The 21711-nt window shown below is 37.0% G+C and overlaps 1 protein-coding gene across 8 annotated transcripts in view; it reads right to left on the reverse strand.

Moving 5' to 3' along the window:
• AKAP9 (A-kinase anchoring protein 9) overlaps nucleotides 1–21711 on the reverse strand; it is a 123590-nt gene that overhangs the window by 91964 nt on the left and 9915 nt on the right. For 7 of the 8 annotated variants that reach the window (XM_049797986.1, XM_049797985.1, XM_049797983.1 and 4 more), the window contains exon 2: nucleotides 4463–4717. In XM_049797986.1, coding sequence (XP_049653943.1) covers nucleotides 4463–4717 — 255 coding nt within the window. Of the gene's footprint in view, nucleotides 1–4462; nucleotides 4718–5784; nucleotides 8837–21711 lie in introns of all 8 variants that reach the window. The other variant, XM_049797979.1, reaches the window with a different exon arrangement.

The raw sequence follows: 21711 nt of genomic DNA on the forward strand, positions 1-21711 counted from the left end.
CTGAACATAATGTGTAGCAAAGTAGCCCACTCCTCAGTGTATAAATCTCCTGTATCAGAAAACATCATTAACAGAGAGGTAACCTAAGGATTTAATTAGGTTTTTATTCTTTGGTAATAATGGCCTTATAAATGTTTAATCTAAATACTCTGTAAATCTGCAAAGACCAGGTAATACAGGTAATTTCTGTGTCAGTAAATCTATTATATATCAGTATTTACAGAAAGGAAGGCATCATACCACAAGTTGTCTTACATATCAAGGAAAATTGGTAAGATAGCTTGGTAATCTTTTGGCCAGACAGTGAATGGAAAGATGACCAGCTTCAGTCAGAACCACATGCTGCTGAGAATCTATTCTCTTCTCTCGAGGCACTGACTTTACTACTGAACAGACCATTTCCAAACATTTGTTTACCTTCATTCTCCAATTTCAAAACATTTTTCAAGGGATGCTAGATTATCTGAAGTGACTGGGCTAATTTTTACTACATTTTATTTAACCACCCTTTTTTTCAAATCCTCCATCGTTCTGTACATCCCAGAGTATCTCTAGTCAAAGCCTTTGGTTGCTCTTTGGTTTCATGCTTCTATCATGGGAATGCCTCACCCACATTCACCACCTACGCCTTTTCTCACTGAGGTGTCCTCTCTGTTTCTCCACACTGCTTATGTTTCCATATTTCTGTCACTTTTCTTCCTTAGTTCTCAAGAATCCTACCCAGTATCTCCTCCTTACTCTGTTTCTGTTCTTTTCCTGTCAAATCTCTGGCACTAGCAACTGGCATAAGTTATAGAAATGAAACAATGAACACACTTTATCACCTACCTGAGTAAACAGTTAAGCTATTCTAAAACTATTACCAAATGGATTTGTCCTGTGAAAAACAAAAGACGAGTTACTAATCCAACGTTAGTCAATTAGCAGGTATTCTTCATCACAGAACTTTTAACTTTTCTTTTCTAAGAAGCTTTGTATAATAGCTTTTACTACCCAGGTGACTCAAGGACAATTTTACTGTGCCGCAGGTTAATTTCTTTTGCTTTTCTGGCATTAGTACATTCTTGCAAAGCAGCAAGCTCTGATGCATTGCTTCAAGACTTCTCAGAGAAGGTGCTCTCAGCAATTATTTACCCTGGAAGTAGCTTTTGCTTTCTTCCATATTTAATTGCAGGAAGTCACAAAAAAACCCAATCCTAAACCCAGGAGTTTCATTGATCCGAATTATTTCCTCAGCTGTATCTTCTAGATTATTTTTACTTCTATATGGAAAAGGACACTATGGATGTCAAGACCAAAAGATATCAGGGTGCAACAGAATAAAGACAAAAACCAAAGGCAACTAGAAACAAAACATATTATTCTCTTTGTAAGATGAAAACAAAAAGCATTTAGCACGAAACAAGTTAAGACCCAGAGACTTTAATCAAGAAATACCAACTGGCATTTCTCTAATAAATCTTGTAAATAAACTCTTCCTCTGATAGAGGATGGAAAACCTTGTAGGAATTACAAATAAGTTCAGACAGAAGGTAAAATGGAATAGATAAGGACATTACAAAACAGTGACAGTTATTCCAGAGTTCTTTGAATTACTTTCTGTAACTTGAGGGATTACACGGGATGGAGGAACCCACCCTTAGGAAGACAGGGAGAAAAAAAAGGGAAAGGGATGACTGCAAAAAATAACTTTGAATTCTCTAAACAGACTTTTGCCTTCTCTGAAAAGGAACTCCTCTAACTTCAGATGGGGAATAAGCTCCCAGAGGCATACCTCTATTTCACTTTCTGTTATTCATATTGAGTAAGAGAACTCTCTGTTATTTGCATTTGGACACACTAATTCCACTGGGGACTAAAATATCATACTAGAAAAACTGCAGGGAGATAAACTTCTACCCACAGAATTACCACAAAAGAGCTCAGTCAGGATTTTTAGATAGATGGGCAGTAAAGTCAGATGTTCTGAGTCTATTTTGTGGTACAGAAAGAACAATTCTAAATATGAATTCCAGTAAAGGATGAAATAAGTAAGTGGAATCAAAATTTAGCTAGAAAATAATCCTGCATGATGCCTCCAGTAACCTTGCCTTACTCTTTTGACACAGCAGCCTATAAAGATTTAATGTTGGGTGAAAAAGCAAACAGCTCAAAGAAGCTGTCTGTAATTCTCCATTGCACAGATTAGCTTGAAACTGCCTATTACATTGGCTGCCATTTCAACTAAGCAAGCTCTAATCCAATTACTGTAATACAGGCTCTCTGACCAAATCATTGCACTTCTAAGACTAAACTCAGTAAGTTATAAGATTCATTGCAACTATTTCAGAATTTTTCCTCTTCTATTAATACTGCACAGATAGAGACTTTAGCAATCATCTTCCAACTCCAAAATACCAATTACTTATTTAACATGAATAAACAGGCCACAGACAACATGTAACAAAGAAAAATGCTCTCCCAATTGGGAGCAGCTTTTTTTTGGTGGAAGTGAATACAGTTCTGGAAGTCAGTAAGACATGAGTAATTCAGGATAGTCAAATTACAAATAAACACTAATCACCATACTTATTTTTTTAAAAGCTACATTTAAAAAAACAAAAGAAAAGAAAACAAAACCCCAACATACCAAAAACCCCTACGCATCTCTATATTTATTTATTTAAACTTAAGTTAAGCTGCTTTGGGAATAAGGCAGACCTCATAAAAATCGTACTCAATCTTAAGAATATATTTATGTACGCAATCTTTAGCAACTGCAGTGTAGGTATTTTTTCCATTTTTAAAATCATGTGTGTCTTGTACTGTTAGCATTCAGAAGCCAACATAGGCTACTAGGACCAACCTGATGTAATTAGACCTGCTTTGAGCACAGGATTGCACTAGATGACCTTGGAGGTCCCTTCCAACCTAAATTATTCTATGATTCTGTACTTTACCTTGTTTCTCCAATTGTAATAGAGATATTTACCCTGACTGAGAGCAAGTACATCAGCAGAGTCCATCTGTAACATGCAATCATGATGCACTTCAATATATATTTGGTTAAGAAAGTGTCTTCATACAGTTACATATTTATGTAGACTATAATAGTTAAAACAACAGTTTAAGTGATTCCCTTTAAACAGTGCTCTGCCCTAACAGTCCTCTCTCCTTAGTTGTAGATAACCTGCTGCATTTCATAAAGTACACCTTTCTCTTCTCCTAGAAGGCAAAAAAGTCTCACCTTCACCTATGAAAACAGTCATTCAAATACTCTTTAAAAAATTTACTACCTCCTCCAGGAAAAGCTATGAGTTGAACAAAGAGTTTTATTGAGTTACTACAAACAGTTCTGAAGCCCTCACATGAGCTTGCTAAGTATAGCTACATGCCTTTACTATGTAGCTTTTCATAAAGTTCAAAATATCTAGCATACTGACATACTGTAGGCTTAAAATTGTAAAATAAATGGATCAATTACTTTACAAGTTTTTATTCACATGTATGATTTGGTCTGCCCCTCCACCAGGATAACCTTTTTTTTTTCTTTTTAACACAAATGCAAGAAATTTTTTTAAAGTGTAATTTCTCTATTACTTCTCAGCTGCAGGAAATGAGATTATGGACCAAAATAGTTACAAATGGTCTATCCTAGCACAGGACTGACAAGTCAAAATGCATTGTGCTCATCTGTACTACATCTCTCAGAAAAGACTGCATTCACATGCACAGAGCTGGGATTCTGCATTGACCTGCTTGTTCAGAATGCCACTTGTCCTTTTAGAGGCACTGCTTTCACAAATGGAATAAGCTATTCTGTAAATAACATCAGCATCTCTTGTCCCTCATATTTGGAACAACATACTATGTTATGTGAATTCATGTCCACTCAGAACTGAACTAGAGTGCCAGTGTATATCACACGGGGCCTCTTACAACTTTCCCAGAGCATATACTTTCAGCCACTAGCAATCAGGATTATATTTCATTAAGTAGTATAAGTAGAGTATCTGTTTATCAGTTTCGTAAGGCATCCAGTTCTAAGTAGTGTTTTCTAAATTCATTCCTCCTCCTCATTAACCAGAAAGACTCAAATTACATTATGGATACAAGAAAGATGTTTAGTTTTGCATTTTGCTGTAGCCGTAGCTGCAGTGATCAAAAATCCACTGCAATTTGTGAACTTTTAATAAAACAAAATGCATAAAATGAAGCAATAAAACAAAACCAATTTTTGCCCATTTAGGGAGTACAACAGTACCAACAAACTTTCCATAATCTACAGTACACTGATTGTGACAGAAAACATGATGTCAGCAGGCAGGTAGAAAGTGCCTTCTCTGGACATATTAAGGACAGGCAGAGGAGGCAAGGAAATAATATCCAAAATCGCATATAATTCTTTTACTTCCACTTTCAAAATTAATGGACTATTTTTCCCTCCCCAAAAGTAACTGTTTACAGCCTGAGACAAACTTACCTCAATGGTGTAAGTCTGGCTGTGTTTGATAATTTCTCCACTATGCAAAGTCCTGATAATAGCAAAGTCGGCAGTAGCAGCTGCTCCCCTTCGGCTGCTGCACGTGGATGTTTCATCACCTTGAGATCGATCAGTATCAATCCCATCTTGTATTGATTCTTCATCTTTGATGTTTGCTGTTTTCTTCCTCTTTTTCTGCTTCTTTGATCCATTTTGACCATTGGTTTGTGCCTTCCGCTGCCTAAATTGGGCAAGCTGTATAGAAGACAAAATCTTGTTAAAGATTAAAGTTTTCCTCGTTATTACTAATGACATCCACTACAAAGTCTTACCAGCTGTTCTACATAAAGCTTCAAACTAATCACTGCTGAAAACAAGTTGGAAGTTAATGCTGCATATCTGAGACACATTCAGATTATTTTTCTGTTTACATAGTTTGCCTTAAAAAAATTCTTAAATGTGAAACAACAATCTATTAATGAATTCCTTCTCAGTTTCATACTAGCAAGTTACTGTTCCACAGACTGATACCTAGAAATCAAAACATTCAAAGGTAAAGGTACAAATGTCACTATAAAAGACAAATGCAATGAAATAACCTCTGATCTCATTTTTCAATTTTATAGTAACAAATACCTCAAAAATAATTTACAGAAATTACTTTTAAATTTTATACCAGAGACAGATAAAAGCAAATCTCTCTTCCAGCAAGTATCACAAAGTTTTTTTAAAAGTTTGTTAGAACTCAAAAAGCAGATCAAGTTACTGAAAACATCATAAAGAAATAGCAAAATACATAATGAGGGGAATAGTCTAAAAACAAACAATAAGCAAATTAAAGATACGCTACCTTGTAGCAAAACATGCTGATGAGCAAAAAGTCACAGGTGAGCCAGGCACACAGTTGAAAAACCAATTAGTATGTAAGCTATTCAAATACTGTAAGACACTGCCTTTTGAAGAGCTTATCACTTTTAATCACTTTATAATGGTTTACACAAGAAAATCCATTTAAAATATTTTTTCTTAACAAGAACAGAATTTCTGTTCAAACAAGAAAAAGCAAGCACAACAGGTTTTACCAATTAAAATTCGAAATTAAACAGATCCTACCAATGAAATCTGGAAACAAAGATCATTATTTTCAAATTGAAGAGTCCAACATTAATTAAGTGCTACAATATATTTTATAAATGTAGCTCCAACATAAAGCATACAAATCAAGATCCTAAAGCTTTAAATACTTTTTACATCAACTAATACATCAACTAATTTTAATAAAAAGCTATAGAAAAGATAGCACGTTTGCTCCTGATATTCACCAATCGAGAAAGCCAGGCTTCCATCCAACCTCTTCAGCAAATTGCAAATCAAGCAGGACACACGGATCCTCTTTCCCAGTCACTGGTCACAGCGCGAGCTGTCACTTGAAGTGTTCTCTAGTTCTCATCCGGCCCCAAGATAGCTGAGAAGCCCCAGTCTAAATAAACGCATCACTGACAGATCACTGCTGACTTCTGGCTAGTTTATGCTTACGTCCCTTTATTTGTATTTCTTCGTGGGTTTCTTCAGCCTCCTCTCCATTCTTAGGATGACTGACAACTTGGCATATGGCTCCTGCTCTGTTTACAGGAGGAGGACCCGAAGATTTACTGAGCAAAATATGCTCACCTATGTATTTAATACTTAATTACTCCCTACCACATCCCTAGTTAGTTCAATTTAATGATTTTTTTTTCCTATTTTGTAAATGGGCAACTTTCATTGTTTCACCAAAACTCTATTAAAGCTTATAAACACCACAAATTCTGAACAGGAAAAGAAAGGATAGTCTCCTCCTGACTTCGAAGTTTAAGGAACAAAAAAAATATAAAAAACCCCATAGATTTAGCTTCTTAAAAATGGGAAGGGTGAAGGTTCCATTTGTCTCCTTACGACAATTACTACATTCTGCTAAAACTGTAAATTTACCTCAACAAAATAGTTTTCAATTTATCCAAAAGACAAGCAGAATTTGTCCAAATGTCACAATGACATAAAGCAGACAACCTGCTTTCAAGTGCAACTACTGAGATTTCAATTTTTTACTTTTTAAATAATGGAAGACATGTAGTCCCACTGGTCGAGAACTCTCTTCCCCAACTTGATTGAAACCTTCTGTAATGGAAAGTTAAGTTGGCTTTTTAAAAGCAGCTTTACAGTCTTTATTTGTCTACAAAATTAGATGTGTAGCTCAAGGACAAGTGAATTACTCTGTGTCTCTCCTCAAGCATTTTGCATATTTTAGCTGAGGCATCTGGGTATGCCAGATTTCTCTCCTTTCAAAATTGTCGACTCTCACTTGTTCAGAATTAACAGATTAAACTCTACCATGGCAGTTATAAACAGACCTTATTTCTTTCTGTTTAAACGTTGCTGAAGATGGGCACATATGAAAGCTAAATGCATATGCAAACTAAACTGCTATATTTTTATATTACACAAGTTCTCAACTGACAATTTCTGTACGAGTATCCAATATTTTGGAAATAAATTACACTACATTATTAGTGCAGATGCACGCACAAATGATAGCACTTTTTACTCCGCACATTCATGTATACACAAAACTGTCCAGCTATTAATGCAACATAGCTTCAAATTCACATTTTTAATCAAATTTTAAAAACTAGAAATGAGAGAAGCAGCATAATGAAAAGCTACTGGTGAACAAATACTCCGTGATGCTTACATCAAGACAGGGGAGTCTCAGATACCCAATTCCTTCAGAAAATGGGACTCGGGAACTAAAGTTAAGGATCTATTACATTTCAATGACAAGCAGGAAAAATACAAGCAGCAGTCATGGAAACTAAGGAAAATAAATTTGGTAGAATTAAAACTTTCATTAAAACAGAAAAACACTTCCAGATTTTGTATTTCGCAAAAAATTGTTTTTCTAGTGTGAACAAATATAAGCTGATACAACTATACATTCCTTTACCCTGTTGTATTGGGTTTGTGCGGCAAGGTTTTGGTAGCTGGGAGGCTACAGGGGTGGCTTCTGTGAGAAGCTGCTGGAAGCTTTCCCTATGTCCGATAAAGCCAATGCCAGCCGGCTCCAAGACAGACCAGCTGCTGGCCAATGCCAAGTCCATCAGCGACAGTGGTAGCACCTCTGGGATAACAGATTTAAGAAGGGAAAAAAGTTGCTGCACAACAGGAGCTGCAGCCGGAGAGGAGTGAGAACACGTAAGAGGAACAACCCTGCAGACCCCAAGGTCAGTGCAGAAGGAGGGGGAGGAGATGCTCCAGGCACCAGAGCAGAGATTCCCCTGCAGCCTGTGGGGAAGACCATGGTGAGGCAGGCTGTCCTCCTGCAGTCCATGGAGGTCCACGGTGGAGCAGATATCCACCTGCAGCCTGGGGAGGACCCCACACCAGAGCACACGGATGCCCAAAGGAGGCTGTGACCCCGTGGGAACCCCGTGCTGGAGCAGGCTCCTGGCAGGACCTGTGGACCCGTGGAAAGAGGAGCCCACGCTGGAGCAGGGGAAGAGTGAGGAGTCCTCCCCCTGAGAAGGAAGGAGCAGCAGAAACAACGACTGCAACCCCCACTCCCCATCCCCCTGTACTGCTGAGAGGGGAGGAGGTAGAGAAAATTGGGAGTGGAGTTGAGCCCAGGAAGAAGGGAGGGGTGGGGGGAAGGTGTTTTTAAGAATTGGTTCTATTTCTCATTATCCTCCTCTGGTTTGATTGGTAATAAATTAAAATTTTTTTTTCCCCCAAGCTGAGTCTGTTTGGCCTGTGATGGTAATTGGTGAATGATCTCTTCATATCCTTATCTCAACCCAGGAGCCTTTCCTTATATTTTGTCCCCTGTCCAGCTGAAGAAGGGGAGTGATAGAGCGGCTTTGGTGAGCACCTGGCATCCAGCCAGAGTCAATCCACCACACCTGTCTTCCAGGCATATCAGCTTGCTAACACCAAAACTAAGCCTATGGAGAATTTAACACTGCTTCTGTCAGTTCTGAATCTGCAGTTTTGAAACAATTCAACATCAAGTGTCTGTCAAGTTACAAAAGTTGCAAGCAAGAAGAAAAGATGTAAACACAGATGTTACTCATGGAGGAGGAAGGATCCAAAACCAGAAGCTGAAGGATGCTCAGAACAGGCTCTCTGCATTGATCCATCTCCAAGGAGCAACAGAGAATGAGCACTTTACCCCGGGAAGGCATCAGGAACATAGTCAGCTGTGATACAACTTTACCATAGGTTTTAGCACATCTGAAAACCAATCTAGAGCAAGTCTTCTTTCACTATCAACCAGCATGTTGCCTCCAGCTTTTCCAATCATGCTGATAAGACCTTGGATCCTCCAAGCAGTATTGAATCCTGTTAAAAAATTCCATCAGTGTTTTCAAGCAGTGAGTAACAGCGGATTTTGCGCCTTATCCTTGTCTCTCAGCTTTTCCATCTAAAATAACTAACAACTTGCAATTTTCAGCTTATAAGTTTTTCAAGTCCTCTTGTAGACAAACAAAAGCAACACTCTTGGAAACAGATGTGTCCACTTTATAGCAATATAAAAAATTGTATTATGGAGTCCATGTTTATTGTCTGAATTATTTCTATTCAATATCCATTGTATAATTAAATTCTTAATTGTAATAAATAAATCAAAGTTTTAAGCTAAACTCTGAGAATGAAACTATGTTTCTTTCTTTTTAACGCATGACAACCTATAATAAAATTGTGCAGGAAGAATTACATGTTTATTTTTAGAAGTGCCATTTACAACAGCTGCTCAGCTTTCCATTAGATTGAAAAATGGGAAGTGATTGGATGTTAGCACTAAATTCTGTGGATGCACAAGACATGTTGCCTCTTAGAAAAACACCTATTCAAAATCACAAGACTACAACAGAGCAGCACGCAGATAAGTTAATGGGTATACTTTTCAAAATAATTTCCCACAATAAAAAACCAATTGCACCAAAGAACTTAGATATTCAGAGCATATATTTATCTGGTTCTAATTATAATTTCTTTCTACTTATGAATCCCCAAAAAAAATACTAGCACCAATCCCACATCACAGACTGCAGCAAAATTACAGACACCTGGTACAACATTACCTTAGCTTTTAAATGCCGATATCCTCCAACTGGCAGAAAGTCAGAAATGTGGAGGAGAATCAACCACTATTAGGAATTAAATACTCTTGAGACAGAAAGGAACTAACTTGCAGAGTGGTGGGGATTACTTGTGTAACCGTGTCAATTATGATAGTTAATGCACTGCTATAATTACAACAGCAGCGTTATTTATTTATTTATTCAGCTATTTTCAGCACATTCTGACACTTGGCAATTGTGCCAGCAATCTAGATTGCTGGGATACGCTGTCCACTGATTATTTTCAAATATGGTCTGACTGAACTATTTCTAGAGTAGAAGTGCATGTTAAAATAAAATTTGGCTCCAACAGAATGCAAAACTTAATCTCCTCTTAAGCATTTAAAAAAATATATAAAATATCCAAACAAAAGCTGCAACGTTAAACCACTGCCCATATATCGGCACAAGAAAATACTGAAAAAATCCACAAATATTTAAAAAGCTACAGTTATAAAGCATAAATAGCTATATTTTTACTTCACATGCATAAAAGACTTTTTAAAACAGAAAAAACTGGATGCTGCCTTATGATTGCTTATTATTCCTTAACATTCTGAGACAATGTATTAGATCTGGATAGTCTCATTTTCAGAGTTAAGAGGAATTAAAATTGCTCAGTGTCTCTGAAGAAGGCTGTTATGAAATAAGAGAAACAATATTTGCTGTACTTACTGTTTAAAAAACAAATTCTAATTGCTAAGACAAGAAGTTTATAGGTAGCATATCCTGTACAAGTATAGTTGTACAGTTATACTTCATGTATTAATTTCAAATTTTAACTTACTAACATTGAATGCTTACATCTCAAATTCAGTGCTGCATAGGCACCTCTTACAGAAAGAGCAGGGACTGTTCATCTCTTATAGCTCCTCTTAAGTACAAAATCTCTATTTCTTTTCTTAACTTGTATTTAAAGAAGCATAGAAGGATGAGTTGTGAACTTACAGACTGACAACAAAAAGGAACCTCAGAGAAGCTGCTACAGGCAGTAATTATTCTTTTTCGTTTCTACACTGTACAATAAAAGCATGAATTAAGATCTACATTATGGTCTTGACTTCTCAACTACTATCGTTTCAAAAGATGTTCCAGATACTGCTTAAACTTCACCTGAACATGTCCTGCTCATAGAAGGGGACTTGCTCTTTGTCAGAATTTCTCAAACAGTCTGGTATCCAGTGAGAAATGTTCTCTACTGGACCAGGTCATCTTTAGATCACTCAGCCAATGTAAGGACATTGACAATGTAAGACAAGGACTTCTGTCTGAATCTTCCTGTCTGTAGCTTAGAGTAGTGGTTAATAGCTCAAAGTCAAACTGGCAGTCCAATAATACTCAGTATGTTTATAGATAATCTGGATGATAAAATCACATGCACCTTAACCAAGTTCATGGATGACATCAAACTGGAGGAAAGCCAGATACACCGGAAGGAAGAATGACCACACAGAAAGACCTCAACAAGACCTGCATGAGATTTAACGAAGATAAACATCAAATCCTGCACCTGGGATGGAATTACCCATACAACAGTGACAGCTTGAGACCGATTGGCCTGGTAACTCTGCTGAAAAAGACCTGAGAGTCCTGGTGGATAGCAAGCTAACCATTAGAGAGCAGCATGTCCTGGCAGCAATGAAGAGAAACTATGAGAAACCTCTCTGAAATGACTCTCAATGCCTACCATAGTAAATGACTAAGATTTACTAAGATCTTGCGATTTACTACTTATTGCATGACTGAAAAGACCCTATGCAATCCTGTTTTGTAAAACAGAATTTGGTAGCAATAATACTATTTGTTATTTGAGCATCTGGTCCAGTGAGCCTAACAAACACTCCTAGCTTCAGTGCTTTAATGTAAATGTTGTATTTAACAGCAGGAAGCATATCTTAAGCTTTCAATCTAGCAGACTGAAATTCTCCACAGGAGCAGTGTCTGCAACTAAGCACATGGAGGGTAGGCAGATGTGAAATAGTATTGTCAGGTGTTGCTTGGGACTTGTCACCAACACAAAAGCCACAAATTTGGCTGAGAAAGTGGTATTTATTTTGCTTATAGAATGAATACTAAAGAGTCTGCTCTAAGCTGTGTCTGAATGTATAACATGCATTGTAGCAAACTGTATTGTACAAGTTTTAACTACAATATATCCCAGAATCAGACAGACTGTGGCTGCAAGTGCAAGATAACACTCAGGTGCATCATGAAACTCATGGAAGATCATAAACAGTCCTGTGATAAAAAAGGCTCAGGCTTTTCCAAATATAATGCTCCTAATACTCATCACTGAATGATAATAAGGTATAATTTCTGAATGATTACTGAGAATGAAAGTGAAACCTAAATATTTAGACTAAGACTGATAACTTGTCTTAAAAAGCAAAGGATTAATTTAAGATTCACCTGCCCTAGTAATGATAGGTCACTACTCCCCCTGAGAACAGGTAAGCAATTATTGCTACAAAGGCTTTCAGTGACACACAAAGGACAAAAAGCAAGGTCCTGGGGTGGGATTTGTTTTTGATCATCTATAAAGCACAGATACGTCCCATGAAGTCTTGACTTGGGTGCCTTGCAAGCCAATAGGGACAAAGCAAAAAGGCCAACCTGAATCTGAAATTTTGACAACATTCAGAAGCTGGAGATCCGCTGTGATTTTAAGTCTCAGGTTATCTATTCCACCTTCCCCTGGATAACTGAAAAAATACCTGCTGTAATCTGTTTCACCTGTGACCTGGGTTTATGATTCCAATATACAGTAACATTTTTGTGTTCCATGGCAGCAGATAAGAGGCCCTCTAAAAGAATAAGGAAGAGAGTCTGGGAGACAGCAATACTAAGATTTGAGCAGTAAAGCCTCACCTAGGCTGTTCAAAACTCATTTGTTGTTATGTCACCAAATTTTGTAAAGCTTGACCATCCACCCCCTAAAGAGGTATCAAACAGGCTAACTGGTAACTGGATAAGAAAGTGGCACTTTGTCACTTTTTGTCATATTCTCAAAAGGTCTAAGCACTGAGGGTTGCATTGCCAAAGCACTAACTCCTGAAGTATAGGCAAATTTACAGTGCTGCCTGCATCTTCTGAGTTCCTGATGCCTAAGAAAAGGATAACAGAGAGCGTGATGAATGGAAAACTATCAAATACAGAGGATAAATAGACATCTTTCAAGTGAAGTCTACTGATTCTATTCTATTATTCTATTCTGCTAATCAACAAATAGGAGAGTATCACATATCTTTCCAAATTCTGAGATAAAAACCTACAGAAAGAAGATAACTGACAAGTAACCTGCAAATATTTTCAACATATTATGTCACATAGCTGAAAATCCAAACTGTAAGTAAAGAATTAATGTTCTTTGCAAGTTTCAATCTGCTTATCTATTGAGGCAAATGGAGCTTTAGTTTATTTCTTCCATTCAACAGATGCTGAATTTACTAAGTGGGAAACATTAGGCTGAATGAACAAGAAAATAATCACCCAGGAATGAGGTATTTCCAATCTACTTACTTTTTTTATGTTGCACTTAGATTTTCCCAAATAACGTGAGCAAGACCTTAGAATGTCTCTCCGTACGGAGATTTTAAGTGGCTCATGAGTATTAGAGGATGTCAATAAGGCTATGAAAATTTCCAAAGAAGAAATGCTATAGTCTCTACCTAAATACAAGCTTGAGAGTCTTTCAGCTTCAGAGACAGCTGTTCCTGTGCAGTACTCTGAAGAGAACCAATGGGATCACCACAATTTACAGTTACAGGTGAAGTACCATAGAGGACAACTGAGGACAGTGAGAATAACAGCATGCAGAGCAATTGTCTTCATCTTTTTAGCAGTCTGTATCAAGTTAGAGACTACTGTTGTCAGTGCTAATAACCAAGGGCACTGAACTTGAATGAACCCCTCCAGATGGCACTGTGAGCTGGAAAGCCTCAGAATTAGCGTGGTTCTGATCTGGTCTGCTCTTCCATGTCCCAAGAATTTAAATAGGAACCGACCTAGGAACAGCTAAGTTCATTACAGCTGGGTTATTTTCTGGACAAGGAATGTAAGTTAAGTGTATGAAAATACTCTCAAGTCAGGTTACAATGACAGACACAAGTACACTAAGCACATTTCAATGCTGGATTGCTTCAGGAAAAGCAATGCCTCAAACTAACTACTAAACAAATTGCTCAACTGGTCTCTTAACTAACCTACTTATATATGCATGATTTATATATTGCTCCTATCTACTTTTTAACTTTATCTTTCTCATACTGAATGTTGGATAACTGCCTCTGCTGATACAGAGGGTCAAAAAAGCACCTGACCTGCATTGGTACCATTATTTCCCTAAAGTGAAGGGGGAATAATTAGATTGGGCCAAGCTGTCAGTGACAAAAATGAGAGGGCAAATAGGAAGCACAGATCACCCATGCTTGAAGCCTGAAACATGAGGATGTCTTTGTCACGTCAATGCAAAGGCAGCTAATGTAAAACAGAGCTTCTTTTACTCTGCGTTAAGTGAGGAAGATCACCAGTCGGGTGCTGTCTCAAAAGGCATGATCTATCCTTTGCTTCTGCCCAGAGTTTCAAAGGCTCTGTAATAAGGTAAGGCAAAAGAGTTATGCAATGACGGAAATGCACTCCTATTATACTAGGCTTATGTGTAACACCAACTTTAATTAAAAACTGGATCCTGAAGCTTTCTTCAGCTAGGCTGAAAAAACCCCCATAGCACAGAGACGGAGTCAGTCTTCAATGTCCTACAACCTCTTGAAACAATTTTTGGAGGGGAGGTGGGGAAGGAGGAGGAATTATCACAATGTTAACAAATGGATTAACAAATGTGTTTAAGAAAATCTTTCAGCCCCCTGGAAGGAAAAATATTTCCCCCTCTCCTCCCTTAGCTGTTCTAAAATCATCCAGCTTGCCAAAGCCAGGAAATTCCAGGCCAGAGCTAAAATTTGGTCAAATTTTAACAAAGGAGATGCAAATGTTTCCATTACATTTTATCCTTATAAAAGAATGAGGGGGGGGGGGAGTTTTACTACTTCAGTTGCTAAACTACTAGTTTTTAACAAGTCATATGATTTTCTTCACCAACTTTCTGAACTAGAAAACTTCACCGCTTTGCAATGCTGGTCTTCAGATCTCACGAAAGTGTTTTGAAAATTTGCACCCAGCAGATGGGTTTGTATATTAATTCATTCTTGAAAATGAATCCTAATATGAAGATTTACATACTTTGAAAGCATTAGTTGTTTTCCATACAGTTACAGTACTGTTCATTGGACTGCATTAACTTGTTATCTCACAGCCCTTTAGAAACAAAAATATCAGTCATTATCCTCAGGCACTAACCAACCTTCAGTGTTGTCATAATCTTCAAGAGAGTCCTAAAATTCAGTCACTAGGCTATAACATTGCAAAGATTTTCTACATGCCACCATGTTTATGTCTACACACAAATCCACTAGACTTCAGCAATTTAATAATAGTATGTACTAACCGCTAGTAAGTTACTCCCCAGCTGGACCCAGTTCTCTGGGGTGTTTTGGTATCCACATAAGGCAATGGGTAACTTCAGCTCTGACATCCATGGAAGGACAGTAAGCTCACTAAAGTGCAGGACCCTAAACAAGATGTAAATGTAGATGAGGTTCTATTAACTAAACCAGTTCCTGTTTTAAAAGTGTACATGACAGCCTACAATATGATTTTACTATCACTTTCCTACTGAATGAAAACACAGGATGTGGTATGTTTTGCTGACACAACCAAAAGACAGACTCTAGAAAGTGAACAGACAATTTATCTTTGGTGACTTAAATCAAGATATAAAATTATTATATCTTAGTAACAGTTAACAGCTGAACAGTAAGTGGTAGAGGCTATGACAGACAAAAGAATAAATAACATTTTTGAGCTCCAAAAGGTGATACAACCTTACCTATCATGGTTTTAGATGTGTAACAAGATGATACCTCTCATCTTAATGAAAAGTTGTCAAAATTCTAAGTTGTTGGATAGTGTTAGAACTTAAGAATAACTAATAAAACTAAGTCACTGGTGGCATGTAGTACACTACATTAGGTAGGCTACACATAACACCAACTGAATGGAAACTAGATTGCTGTGTATCCTCTACTGGCCCAGGAGATGCAAAGCAATCAAGACAAAGCTTGTGTTCATTAATTCAATCACATGAAGATAAAAGCAAAAACAAACAAACAAACAAAGGCCTGGGACTTGCAAAAGTTACCACACCTTAAAGCCACTGGGACAGATTAAAGTAATGCCTACAAAATACACTTGGCAGAAAAACCATTAGACTGAAAGCCACAATTAGTGCAGTATTTCATAAAGATGAATTCTCCAGCAAGCTTCAGCAACGACATTTTTTGTAAGGTTGTACAATTACAAATTTGGCTAGGATTTTATGTACTTTTTTCCCTGCTCAACTCTTGATGAAATCAGCCTTGTGAAATGAGTTGTCTTCTGGAAGTAAAAGGCAGACACAGCCCTACCGAACAGAAGGCAAATGAGAGATAGTCCCCATGCTACTTAAGCATTAAAATTATGTACTAGCTTACAATTTTATACCCACTTTTTCTTTCAATATTGTGTTTAAATTTATAATGCTAGGCCTTACATTTACTGCAGTTGGTTTCTATAAACCCAGTGCAAGTCAAGTGAATTACAAGGATCAATTTTACTCATTCTCACCTACCGAACCATAGCTCATGAACGGTTCACAATGAATTATTTAAACAAAGCATACAGGTGAATACCATACACCACAAAAAAGAGAAATAAAGAAAGAAATAATGGACATTCACAGATAACAAGCTTCAGCAGGGCTTCAGAAGAAAGCTTGTTTTATGGCATAGTAGCAATTTAGTGGTCAAATATAGGCATTAAATCATTAATCTATTCAGAACTTGAATTTTTTGGAAAGCAGCAGAGTCATCAGGCATGTGTCAGTAAGTATGTTGCCTTCTGTATCACTAAAAAAAATTTACTAACAATCTGAGCATTGTTTAGGTAGTTACTTCACTTTATTTCTTCTTAAAGCAACTGGTTTAGCACCTGTTCTTTAACAAGCATATAGTTATATTAGCTATTTAACTATATATAGTTAAATCAGCAGCTGGAGACTCATTTAATTAACCCCTTGGAGTTCTTTCAGGATAACAATTTATTTTCAGAAAACAATTGCATTACAGTAACAGAGTTAAGTGTTAAGCATCTTTATTCCACTATCTTTGGGTCTTAAAAAAATATTCAACTCAAAAAAATGTCTTCCAGAACAGGAATAGTCTATGAAGCAATGAAACCACGTCATTATATGCTACATGCACACAAAAAAGTTAATAAATCTCTGTCTTGTTCAGTAATTTTCTCTACATGCCGCCCTTCTTCCCCAAAAAATAACCTTAGGAAAACATGCCTAAGACCACAAGACAGCAAAAAAGTGAGTCTATTTTTTCCGAGTCCAAAGTAAGGCTGAACTCCAATCTAAATTTCTGTAATAATAGATGGAAAGAGCAAAGTTTCCTTCTGGTAAAAGAAAAATTTATTTTCATGTCTAGTATTTAGTATTTTTTCTCCTCAGTTACCACTCAATTACTATTTTTCTCCTTACTAACCACATATAACTGAATTTATGCCTGAGAGCGCTAGTTTCATTTAACAAAGCAGGAGCTATGTTTTTATTTTATGAGACCCCTAAAGTCACAATGCGTTGCATAGTTAACTTCAGACAGAAACAGTACACTATCTCTACATAAATTAGCTAAATATACTGTTACAAAAAAGTTCCTATAGAGTATATTCAGATTCTTATTGCCATTCAATTCTCCTAGCCCCTATATAAGCTTATAGCAGACTACCAAGAATAGATAGCAATAAAAGCTACGAATTCACATCCTAGAAAACTGAGTTTAGTTCTTATTTTTGCTAAAATTCTGAGGGGAAAAAAAAAAAAGTTATATAGTACACTGAACTTCCTGGAGTGGGCAGAACAAGCCTGATCCTTCAAAGAGCAGTTCACAGGGTTTCTCTAAAACCCTTTTTATCTCTGGGTTAGAGCAGTCCCAAATACTTTATGAAGTACCACTGAAATGACCAATTCCAACTTTGTGGTAGAACATTCTTCATTATCAGAAAGAGAAAGGCCTGATAGCATCAAATCTGATTTTTTTTTTTCAGGAAAAAACTTTAAAAAGTTGCTACTACCACAAAATAACATTGATTACTTAATGAGAATTTGCTTGAGAACAAATCTTCCAATTATTCAAAAGCTGGGCACAGAAACCTTTCATATTATTAACAACATATTAAAATAGTTTGTTCCAAAAATCCTATACTGTAACTTAGCAATTAAAATCAAAACCCATACGGAGTAAACACATGATACTTAGACAATGCAATTTAAAATACTATATAAATGTTTCCTCTAATTCAGAAACATACAAAAATCATAATCTATGGCCATCTGCACTTGCCAGTTAGAAGACAACTATAAAAATACAAAAGTATGCAAAAGCAACAGTTGCCAGTATCTCCACACAGTGCTTGTCGATCAAATTACTGGCAACCTGCAAGTTTATATGTGTAACACAGACACCTTCTTCCACTTATTGTCTTATGTGTTTAAAAGTTAAGGTTAACATTTTACATTTTTATAAAGATTGATATTTTAACATTAATTTTAAATTATAAAACCAGAAAATATAAAGCTTCAAGAAGGAAAGTAATGATTCTCATGTTTCTAATAATAGGATTCTAAATACAAATTACTTGCACAAGATTTGATTTTGAGTATTACCAGACTGACTTACATTCTGATTTAGATGAATTTATGTATGAAATAATTATAAGCAGAACAGTATTATGTTTGTTTTCAACTGGGAAAAAATCACCAGAATAAATCTACTTTCAACAGTTTTATGGCATTCCATGCACTAATTTGAGTGGGTTCCTAATAAAACACTTGAAATCGATTTTCCCCACACAGATACAGCTACATGGACATTATAGCCCAAATCAAAAAGGTGTTCTTCCCCACTCAGTAGATGAAGACAATACCCCAAAATACAGACTTATTTTTGAGACCATGAAAAGATTTGATGACATCAGTCCATTATCACCTGGGATGACAGCTATCATCCTACCAGATAACATAATTCTGTACCTCAAGTTATTCTTACCTTGTTTCAAGTAAAATCTAAGAATATTACCTACATAAGCTGAACACAAGAAAAGCACCATCAGACTTAATTTAAAGAACTCATGAAAACAAAAAATATTCCAAAATTGGGATTGCAGGTAGAAATAAATTTTGCCCTGAGAGTATGTAGAGTATGCATGCATTACAGCCCAGTCTTTACATTTTTTCCCCATAGTATTGGCCTTAATCAGCGCTCAGACTGTACTGAGATACTGCCATTTGTAGAATTACCTTCTCATTCACTGTAAATTGGAAGGTGTGTAGAAAACAAGACAGTTCTGCAGGAATACAAATGATGATCTTATATTGAAGAAAGGAGAACACTGCATACACAACCTCTGTGCTTTTGCTATTTCTACCAATCTCCCTGCCAGTCACCAAAGAGATCAAACCAAGGTTTCTATGATGTTTCTCAGCTGTCTGTTCTTCAGTATAGTTGCATATCCTGGAAGAGGAGGATGACCCCCAAACAACAGTGCTGACCACTACTGTGAAATGCAGGACCCCTTCCTGGCTTCAAGTTAGATCACACATCATCACTTTTTTTTTTTAAACACTGGAGGATCCTGTAGACTACTGTTCCATCCAGTAATGAAATGGAAACTTGAAATTTCTCCTTTCTGCCATTGGGAAAGCATGTGAACTTTCCTCTATCATCTTCTTTCATGCTGCTGCGGTTTCCCAAGTTTTCTGTCAGCTCATTTCTCCAGACTGTCAAGGTGTCTCTGAAAAGAAGCCCTGTGCTTCAATTCATTAACTTGGTATCATCCATGACCTTGCTGAAGGCACATTCCCTCCTATTGTCCAGGTTGTTAATAAAAACATCAAACAGTAGCAGCCACAGTTGCAACCTCTGAGGAACACTACAGGCCACGAGCTTGACTTTGTATCAGCACTGAGCATAGCAGTCCAGGTAATTTTCCACCCACCTTGCAGTCCACCTATCCAAACCACCTATCTCCAGTTTGGTTACAAATAGCCTCTAACAGATCACATCAAACACCTTCCTAAAGTCAAGGTAAACAGCATCCACCGTTCTCTCCCCATCTACTGAGCCACTCGGGTCATCACAGAAGACAATTATTTGCCCTTGATAAATTCCAATCATGTTCTTGCCCTTCATGTGCCTAAACATGGCTTCCAGGAGGATCTGCTCCATAATCTTCCCAGAGACAACAGTCAGGCTGACATTCCTATAGATCCCCAGATCCTCCTTCTTACCCTTCTTGAAGATGGGACCGATGTTTGTTTTTTTCCCTGCTCATTTGGAATCTCCTAATCACAATGACCTTTCAAAGACAAGCAAGGGAATAGCCTTATAACGATAGCAGCCAGCTCTGGCAGGATGCTTGGATACATCACATTCAGTCCAATAAATTTGTGTACGTCCAATATGCCTAAGTGGAACCCAGCTTGACCTTCTGTACTGTGGATAATGCTTCAGTCCCTCCAATTCTGCCATTACACTCAGGGACATGGGAAGCCCAAGGACAGACCGTACCATTAAAGGGGCAAAGAAAGCCTTGAGTATTGCTTCCATGTCCTTTTGTACCAGATCATTTGTCAAGATAATTTTGAATTCTAAGCCTCTTCACCATGCTTGCTACCCACTTCAGTTTAGTACTGTCTACATATATTCATGCATTCTTTCCACTGCTAATAATGAAAATACTGAATGACATAGGCCCCTGAAAGACTAAAAGACCACCTACTTTGAGAGTAAGCCATTAAAACAAAAATAATGCTAAGAACCATTTTTTTATTCAGTTGCAACCACCAAATGATGATTGTACCTAGACCAAGTCTTTAGTTTGCTTATAAGACTATGTCAAACAGTATCAAAAATCTTAACACCACACTGACTTTCAGCAAGAAGTTCTGTCTGTATTAGCCCTAGTTACCTAAAGGCACTCCCATATTAACAGTTGTGCAGATCCCCAAGGACCTTAATGTTGACGATTCCTTTAGACAAGTCTGTTTCCTTTAAAAAGCAATCTTTGCCAGTCTTTTGGGACTTCCTAATGAGTATAAGCAGAGTCTTACTGATGACTGTGGCCTTAGTTACGGTGTATTATCAAGCATCAACGTAGCTTCCAGGGGACCAGAGTTGGAGGCAATCAGCTGTTTCTCAAAAATCATGAATACTGATTAGAATCCTACAAGAAAAATCATGGCACATCTAAAGAAAACTGTAGTCAAGCAATTGCTGCTTCCTGTGAGATTCTAATCAATACTCCATTCTAGCTCAAATAGTTTGTTCTTCCACAACACACTGCAAATAGTCAACTGCAAATTCTAATTAACTTAAAAGACTACCATTTCTAGAGTACAGGGCTTTAAAGATGCAGTGACATTGAGACACCTAATGAAATGCATGGTGAGAATCTGTATCTGAAGAGGCTTTGTCCAGACTTCTCTATGTAGCTATTGCAAAAGAACTTAAATCACAAAAGCATTTGCCATTTCTCTTTGGTGTTGATGCTGCAAGAAAGGGGGCTACAGCCCACTGCATGTTGTTTCTGATCAGCAAGACTCCTACACTTCACAACAATGCATATTTTACTTCCCTCCTGCGCTGTAACATTTACTCTATACACTATTTATTGAAGTTCGCTGAAAAGGGCTGAAGAGAGTATTTCACAGATTTTAGAAAAAGCATCAACTATCAATTTACTTTGAGTGTCTATGTACTGCTTATATTATCCTGATTCATATAAATTTAACTTTTTCCTCCTACAAGAAAAAAAAAAGAATTTATATTAGCAAAAAACTTTATTCTGCTGTAAACCACTTTAGTTGTATTTATGTAGAATACATCTAGGCTTTTTCTCCTCCACTTCACACTGTGTCCTCTTTAATAAAAATGTATT

The sequence above is a fragment of the Accipiter gentilis genome, chromosome 4 (genome assembly GCF_929443795.1).
Source record: "Accipiter gentilis chromosome 4, bAccGen1.1, whole genome shotgun sequence".
In the NCBI taxonomy this organism is placed as follows: domain Eukaryota; kingdom Metazoa; phylum Chordata; class Aves; order Accipitriformes; family Accipitridae; genus Astur; species Astur gentilis.